The sequence below is a fragment of the Austrofundulus limnaeus genome, unplaced genomic scaffold (assembly GCF_001266775.1).
Source record: "Austrofundulus limnaeus strain Quisiro unplaced genomic scaffold, Austrofundulus_limnaeus-1.0 Scaffold123, whole genome shotgun sequence".
NCBI classification, from domain to species: Eukaryota; Metazoa; Chordata; class Actinopteri; order Cyprinodontiformes; family Rivulidae; genus Austrofundulus; species Austrofundulus limnaeus.
Genome location: NW_013952525.1, coordinates 1,555,619 through 1,564,322, shown reverse-complemented (window position 1 = coordinate 1,564,322; position 8,704 = coordinate 1,555,619). Strand labels below are relative to the sequence as shown.

At 39.0% G+C, this 8,704-nt stretch overlaps 1 protein-coding gene across 3 annotated transcripts in view; it reads right to left on the bottom strand.

Moving 5' to 3' along the window:
• LOC106522225 (actin-binding LIM protein 1-like) overlaps window positions 1-8,704 on the bottom strand; it is a gene marked incomplete in the record, with an annotated part of 50,230 nt that overhangs the window by 13,202 nt on the left and 28,324 nt on the right. For all 3 annotated transcript variants that reach the window (XM_014015158.1, XM_014015157.1, XM_014015159.1), the window contains 8 exon segments: window positions 120-149; window positions 487-531; window positions 633-791; window positions 906-983; window positions 2,531-2,595; window positions 3,253-3,340; window positions 5,463-5,556; window positions 8,324-8,450. In XM_014015158.1, coding sequence (XP_013870612.1) covers window positions 120-149; window positions 487-531; window positions 633-791; window positions 906-983; window positions 2,531-2,595; window positions 3,253-3,340; window positions 5,463-5,556; window positions 8,324-8,450 — 686 coding nt within the window.

Below are 8,704 nucleotides of genomic sequence, written 5' to 3'. Positions count from 1 at the left end.
CACACACACACACACACACACACACACACACACACACACACACACACAGTTACTCAAACAGCTGAAATTAAACAGCCGAACAAGATTTAAAAAGCAAAAAAAGGTAACAGCTGGCTCACCTCTGGAGTTGGAGACATGTTTCTTAAAGACTAAACAGAACCAAACAAAACTGGTATTACTTCCCAAAAATACATCCATCAACTTTATTCTCTGTATTAAAATTTTGTAATAATTGTTTTTTTGTTTTGGCTGATCCCTTCTTCAAGAATCATCACAGCCAACAAACTCAATGGTGCTAACCACTAATCCACCGTGCAGCCCACTGATCAAACTGCACGTTTTGTAGAGTTTTATTTTTTTGTCTGAGTTTTTCCAAAACTATGACCAAAACAAAAAGTAATAACTATTCAGTGTTTATCAATTTCACATGCTTAATTTATTGTAAAACTAAATATTACGTAATCCTCATCAACACACACGTCTTACCATCTCATCAGGCAGAGGGGAACGTTCCCTCCTGGTGCCGTGAAGCTGAAAACCAACAGAAAATCACTGAAAAACAATCCTTGTAGAGGAAGAGGTTCCAAATGAAAACACAAAGTATGTTTTTGTGTGTAAATGTGTGTGTTTACCTCTGCCACACTCTCATGTCTCTCTTCTCTCTCCTCTAGGGAGGTCGTGTACATGGGCTCATAGGTGATCAGATCGGGACGCTCGATGTCATAAATGGCTTTGACTTTTGGAATGGCAGCTAGGTCTCTGTAGTCCAGGATCTCGTTGTCTACTTTTGCCTACGGACACAAATGAAATGTGCAAACACAAGAGAWAAAACAAGATTACTGCCATTGAAAAGCCTAAAATAACATTATTAGATAAAAACTGCACAGCTGAAAGACATTTCTTACATAGATGGTGTGACCCGGTGAGCCAGGTATGCTTGAACCAGGTCTGGAACAAATACTCTCAGACGACGACCTTGTAGGCTATGAAATGCAATCAGATTAGTAGCTTTTAGACTAAAAACATAAGTCAGACACTTAATCTGTTGAAATCACACTTCTACCTGAATATATGACCCCAGTTTTGAAAAAGTTGGTACGTAAAATAAGAATGCAAAGATTTTCCAATTTTAAAACCAAATTTTATCCACAATAGAACAAATTAACCACCATATGAAATGTTTAAACCCTGAAATTGTACCATTTTTGGGAAAAAAAAGAGGTTGATTTCCATTTAACAGCAGCAACACACCCCAAAAAACWGGAACACTTGCAGTATTAGAGCAATCGCCTCTGTGTGAAGCAGACAGCTTTAGTTACCAACTGAATTAGATGCATTTGCACCTGTCTGTTGGTCGACTGAGGTGTTTTTATTTTCTCTCTTTAGCCGAATCATGAGAAAAGCCAGAACTATCAAATTGGAGCTTTTTACAGTTTTTGTCAGGGTGTTACATTAGGCTTCTCTATATTGAATTAAAATTTATAATGTCATATACAGATATTTCTCATAAAATGGCTAAAGAGAACAAAACACTAGCTTAGGCATGCTAGTCGCTAGCCTCTATAACGCTAACGCCAGCTTATCCATGCTAGTTGCTAGCCTCATACCGCGCCATAAATACCCCTGAATAGACCTTCGGGGAGGCTAAGGAGAGTGATGCCCCCTATAATTGGAAGACGCCCTTTAAACCCACTTTTCGAAGAGGGGAACCYCAACATCAGTCTGCCAGTCCAGTGGCACTGCCCCCGGTGTTCCTCGCAGTGTTGCTATAATTACGTTCCGCTGCGACTAAAACATGGGTTTACCATTAGAATCTTACACACCGTCTCAACTTTGTCACACATGGGGTCGTACATAATTAAACCAAAACACTTAATGAGCAATTAAAGGAACTCTTCCCCCCTGCGTTAACGCCTCATGGAGTTTATGATCTCTTACACAGATCATTCATTTGCAAATCTGCAAAGTGAATGAGCGCTTTAGCTCTGTGACTTGATGCTGGGGGGATCTCATGCTCGTTTATGGGAGATGAGGAGGCTGAACGGCTGCAGATGATCTTTTATCAGCTAGCTCCGACCAATCTTTTGCCTCATGCACCGTGTGTGTGCTTGCTGAATGGCTCTGTATGACGCGCGCGCACACACACATACACACACATACACACACACACACACTGTAAGCTGTCGGCAGCAGAGGTTATTGATCCTATATGTGCATGAAGGAAGACAGGGTGATCTCATAGCCAATACCGAATACAGTACCTGCCTTTCTGTTTTTTGGAGGAATAAGAGGGACGGAGGCAATAGCTGTGGAGGAAGGAAGAGGCGGGGTTCATACGACTCACGGTTCACACACACACACATATCATTTACATGCACGCGCGCAGGCTCAGGCAAATTCTTTTAAACCGCAGCAGGTTAAGGTTTAACAAGCGATAAGAGCTCGTGTGTCACATACTCTGAATTTTTTTTATTTTCCCTTGAAAAGAACAAAAAAAAAACGTGACAGAATTTGACGAAGAGGACGGTACCCGCTCTCTGTGCCGCTCCTCTGTTCTGGTGGTGTTCTTGCAGCCGGGATGCCAAACTGTGGATCCTGAGAAGGAAGACACATCGTTACCACCCGCAGCCTGAAGGCGAAGGCTCGTGTTTGTGTCTGTTAGAGAAATATCTCACGAACTCCTGAACGGATATACGTCTACAACTGATTAGCTTCTCCATTCAAGATGCTAATCAACATTAGCAACACAAAAATAGCTGTAACTTTGACAGTTTTACAAATATTGAGCTAAAATTTGGTATGATAGTAGCTGAAAGTCATTAACAACACATGCGATTGTGCACAGTTAAACTTTTTTTTTAAAGATGAAACAATCTTAGTTTATAATTCTGGCATAAAAGGTGATGGACAAAATGGTCATTGTTTATTATATTTATCATATCAATTATTTTCTGAATAATAACCTGGATTTTCAGGCTTATTTGAAGTTTTGACACATTTTTTAAAACCATTTCCTATTGTGTTCTATTTTTTTTCACCATTTTTTGATTTAGTTACTTTTTGTTCAGGTCAAGATTAAAAACTTTCCCAAAAACTGAAGCCGTTTTAGCTCAGTGTGGCTCGTCAGATCATTAAAACAGGAGGTTTCGTTTGGAAAACAGCTTAACAAATACGTTTTTCTCAACCTAAACTGAAGCTTTGGTTTACAGAAAGCAAAAAAAAAAAATTCCGAAAGGATCTGGGTCCACTCACCTTGCAGATACATCTCTTCGCCTTCTGTGAACATCTGATTGCACCTGCTGCATCTCGCACAGCTGGGATGGTAGTGCTTATCTCCTGCCTGGAAGACCCAGAGCACAAAAACACGCCTCAGTCCGCGGCCAAAGAGCAGAGCTGAGGAGGAACTTCGACAAACCAGGAGCTCCACCTGCTTCTAAAACTCAGAACCACCTTCTCTTCCKYTGAGACGACCKGGAGGTTTTAAAACAAACATTTAACATCAACACGTCCTCTAAGCTGCTCATAAAATAAACTCATATCGTCCTGCAGGGAGCGTTTGTGTGCAGACTGTTCTGTTCTGATCCACAGGAGATAAACACACAAATGAAACACGCAGGAGATATGAAGACATTTGCATTCAACATTTAACTGTATGAAAAACACATCAAAGGATTATTTAATGCACTTTAACTCAACTTTACTCTCAAATTAATTAAAAAAACACCCACTGAAGATTTCTATTGGCTTAAAACTTTGGGCTGAAAGGAGTTCTGTTCATGTCTCTTCTAGTTTCCTTCATTTGACCTAAACTAGTCACAAAAGGCTCGATGGTGTTTGTCCTGTATTTATTTCTCTCACAGACTGATGATAATCTGTCTTTAGCTCCACTGGCAGCAGCTCAGAGGGAAACATGTAAAGGTCTTTTCCTTTCACTGTAGAGGCCTGTATTAGTGCTGGATTAGAGTCAGACTCATAACTTAGTGTCTGACCGGATCACCGCCTGCAGAAACCAAACAGAAGCTGAACCTAAAGCCTGAAGAGCTGCACAGCAGTGTTTACAAACTGAATAATTAAAGATAAAAGTAGCCAAACATTAGCTAGAAGTTAGAAGATGCACAACACTGGCTAAAAGTAGCAAAATACTAAAAAAAAGCTAAAAGTAGAAAAAGGCTTGCTCGATTCAAAAATTAAGGAAAATATCGCAGATAAAAATAGCAAAATGATGGCTAAAAGAAGCTAGCTAAAATCTATAATCTGCAGAACGGTAGCTAAAAGCTAAAAGCAGGAAAAGCCGAGCTAAAAGTTAAAAGTAAGGCATAGCTTAGTTGCAAAATACTAGCTAAAAGTATGAAAAAGTTAGCTAGAAAGTAAATGTAGCAAAAAGGCTAAAGGTTGCAAGTTGCTAATTTTAAGCTAAAATGAGCAAAATGGGAGCTCAAGGCTAAAAGAGGCCTAAAAAAGCCGAGATATAAGTCAAACATTGACAATTTGGGCTAAAAAACTACAAGTAGAAAACACAATGTAAAGGGTAAAAGTAGCAGATTGGTAGCTATAAGCTAAAAGCAGCAAAAGGCTAGCTAAATGTAGCAGTAGAGACCTAGAGCAAGTTTGCCAAAACTAATATGAAAGAAAGATTTCTCCGTGTGTTTCAATGGAGAAAATATTTGTAAATAAAGTTAAATATTTTTAAAAGTTTAAAAATGACAAAACACAAAATTTGCAGCATTTATCTCCAGAATGAGATGAAAGTTTTGATATTAGAACAACTAAAACAGAACAAAGTATGGAGAAGTAATTAAGTTTCAAATATGTACAGAAAAATAATAAAACTGGTGTGAACGATGACTCAGCATTTATAAAATCCTTTCACTTTTTCCTGCAAGTTTTCTAGAAGAATCAGAAGAACTGCGAGGTGAAGCACAGAAATATTTGTTTCATTATTTTCTGTAACGATAATCAATTTAATTAATGACCTTTAACCAAATGAAAACTGAGCGACTGAAAGCTCGTCTGAAACCCTCAAACCGCCAGTAAATTATTACAATTTAGCCATTTGCACCTGAGCTTGGATAACCCTGATGTAAAGCCAGATTTAGAGTCTATAAATAAATAATGATCCTAAATGTCAGACGACATTAAAGAGGTTTTATGTAACAATTATGTCATTTGTGGCAACGCCGCAGCTTTACTGCTCGCGGGGATGTCACGCTGAAACGACCAAAAACATCTGCAAAGAATTAATATTTTAGACGATTACAGTCATGTCAGGAGTCTCCTCGGCTCGGCGGCGGAGGGATTACACCGCAGATTATGAAACGACAAATTACAGTTGTTTCTCCACGCAGCGGTATCTGCCAGCGCAGGAAGCAGGAAGTGCAAAACCTCTACATTTATGTTTCATTATTTAAAGTATCAGACGACTGCACAGCCAGACACCGATCAGTCGTCTCCACCTCTCTTACCTCCAACACCTTCCCTGTGATGAACTGATGACACGCCTCACACTGAACTCCAAAATGGATCTGATAGTCCTTTTCACAATAAGGTGCGCCGTCCCTGCAGAGAGGAGAGAGGCGAATCAAATCAGGATCCAAAAATCTTTGATTTATTAGAGAAAATTTAATTTTCTGCAAAACTTCTGGACGACGTGACTGAAGTCAATTGACTTAAACAATCTGAAAAGAAGCTAAACGCAGTAATCTGGTAGCTGAAAGCTGAAATTATCCAATTAGCTAAAAGTTAAAATTGGCAAAACTGCAGCTAAAATCTCAATTAGCGAGAGAAGCTAAAAGCTAAATGAAACAAGACAAAAGCAGAGAAAATATGTTAGAGTAGATTTTAGATTGCATCACTTTTTTGTAAATAAAGTTTTATCAAAAAAGGTAAAAAAAACCACAAATACTAACGTTCACGGCGCACTATTCCTTGTCAAGTTGTTCTTTCATATATTTAGTCTGGACCTGTGTGTCAAACTCAAGGCCCGTGGGCGAGAGCTTCAAAGATGTATTTATCAGTGTTGTATAAAGTACCACAAAGTGATACTTGAGTAAAAGTACAAGTATCTTACCAAATAATTTCTTTGGTAAAAGTTAAAGTCTCCTTACTTGAGTAAGGAGTCTTGAGTAAAAGTCTTAAAATATCTGATATTTTTTGTACTTAAGTATTAAAAGTCAAAGTATAGATTTAAAATGAGCAGTTAGATTTTCTGTAAGGACATTTATTAGGAGGTGACCTAAACTGCAGAAATGACTGTTGTATTAAAAGAATGAATTGATGTTAAATTTAGGATGCACTAGTCCAGCTGTTTCAGTTTATATACATATATCAAGGCTGCACAAAACTTTTCCCCAAAATGAAAATCTATCTGAGGGCTGCGGCCAAATGTAATAATATAATTCATGAAATACAAATACTTCTTAAGTACAGTCCTNGGGGGGGGGGGTTTAAAGGCATAAGAAGGCTGCGATAATGACGTGAACAGAATCAGCATGCCTTATTTATAGGTGACCTTGTCTAAAAGCTCCTCAAACAGCAACTGAGAGAGAGAGGAAGAGGAAGAGGTGGGGTCTTTTAGGGCAACTTGCTCCCTGTTCCTGAGGAGAGGAGGTGCATGAATTATTTAGCGCTGCCTGTTTTATTCACAAAGGAGGAAATCAGGAAGAGATTCAGAGGATCTCCCTGAAAGGTGCAGCTCTGTCCTCAAACACGACCGGAGTTTTTTTAAATTTAGGTTCTGATGCCAAAGTTTTATCTCCCATCATCACGGAAAGCTTTGTTCTGTTTGTCACATAAAGAAAACACTTTTTTTTACATTTTACTGAAACTTTTAAACCCTTTAAAGCACCTGTGGCATCAATTTGTGGTATTAAATATGAATGCATTTTTAAAGAGAGAACATTGATAACACATCACAGTAAAAGATTTCATGTCACTGAGATGAATGGTTGTTGAGATATTTGCATGTGACAAAACAGGAAATGATGTCAAAGGGGAATGTCTAGAGCAGCTGGGCTGTGAGCGCCACCTTGAGGGCCTCAAAAGAACAACAGCTTTTAACTTTGGGCCGCAGAGGCAGCAGTACCGCATTGATTTGGAATAAGGTCCAGAAAAATAAAAAAATTAAATAAAAGTAACGACTTTCTACTTCTTGTCTTTTTTAAAAAAATGTAAGGAGTAGAAGTAAAAGGTAGGCTGAAAAATAATTACTCAAGTAAAGTAACAAAGTATTTGTACTTAATTACTTTACATCTCTGGTATTAATGTTTTAAAATTCAGACTGACCATAAACTACATCTCATAATGCATGTTGAATATTTTACCTGTGAAATGACTGCATCCCACCACCAGGTGGCGCTGCACGGGTTTAAAAATTTGCCGTATTAAAATCTCCATTTTGTTGCATTTTCGCCTGCTACTTTTGCTGTGTCTGTTGTACTGGGAAGTGGGAATTTCCCACTTACAAGTCATAAAGTTAAACTAGAATGCCCCTCCAGTGGGAGTTCCCAGTCGGAGCACTCACCACAGCTCATCAGTGAGTAAAACTGTCTTACTTTTACATTTGTTAGTGTTTCTGTTTTATTTATTTCACATTCAGTCAGTCGTACACGTAGTACTTTTCAGTGTTTATAAGAGGAAGTGTTAAAACACTGTTTCTATGCAGGAAATACCAGGTAGAGCACAGTTAGTGTTTGTTAGCGGGGATCAGGAAGGAGACGTTTTGCGTTTATTTGAAGTTAAACACAAAATGTCGAAGTTAATTACAACCGTGATTCTCATGTGGCCCTCAGTGAAAATGGTTTTTACATTAAGACTGACTGTTGTGCACTTTTTAAGCCCCGCCCCTCCACGTATGCAAAACTTTTCCGACTAAAATCGAAATTAACTTTAAACAATATTCTCAGGTGTTCCTAATGAGCACTAACAAAAAACACAAATCATAATATAACCCCCTCCCCCCTCCAAAATCGCACAAAAAACCAAACCAGCAAAAATTCCAATAGTGTTGATTTTTGTTGCTTCTTCCTATTTTCTGTTAAAACATACTTATAGCTTTATTTGTCTGTTTTGTTTACAGAAAAGTGATGTATTATAACAGTGAGTATATGGGAGGGCGGGACTTTCTCATCAACGGTACAGACCCACATCCTTTGTGTGCAGCCTCTGGTCCCCAAAATACAACATGGCAGCTCCCAAAAAATAAAAGTAAAACAATAAAATACATTTTGGCTTTGATTTCGAACAAGAGACGGCATTTCTGCTCTGATGGTGCAAATCCTCTGGACGTGTGAATGTGACCAAACAGAGTGTGAGAGCAGCTGCTTACTTGCTGATGTACTCCCCGGTCAGCACTTTGCAGCAAGCTTTGCACTTAAAGCAGCCCAGATGCCACTGCTTGTCCAGAGCCAGGAGGGCCTGGCCGTTCTTTATGTCTCGACCGCATCCTGCACAACCTACGTGAGACAAACGAGCAGAACTCAGAACTTTAAAGACAATAAAAATCATTTTAAATAAAATGACAGTTCTGACCCTAAACACTAGATGGAGATAGAGGGTAACCGTGCACTGATCCGCTCTGAAAGCTTCACATCTGAGCAGGATCCTGAGGATCTGCAAGTGCAAGATCTCAGTTTCTTAAACAATCCTTCTCTGCTGCGCTTCTTCATAAAACAGGGAGAAGAGCAGCTGCAGCCACGGGGGTGGGTGG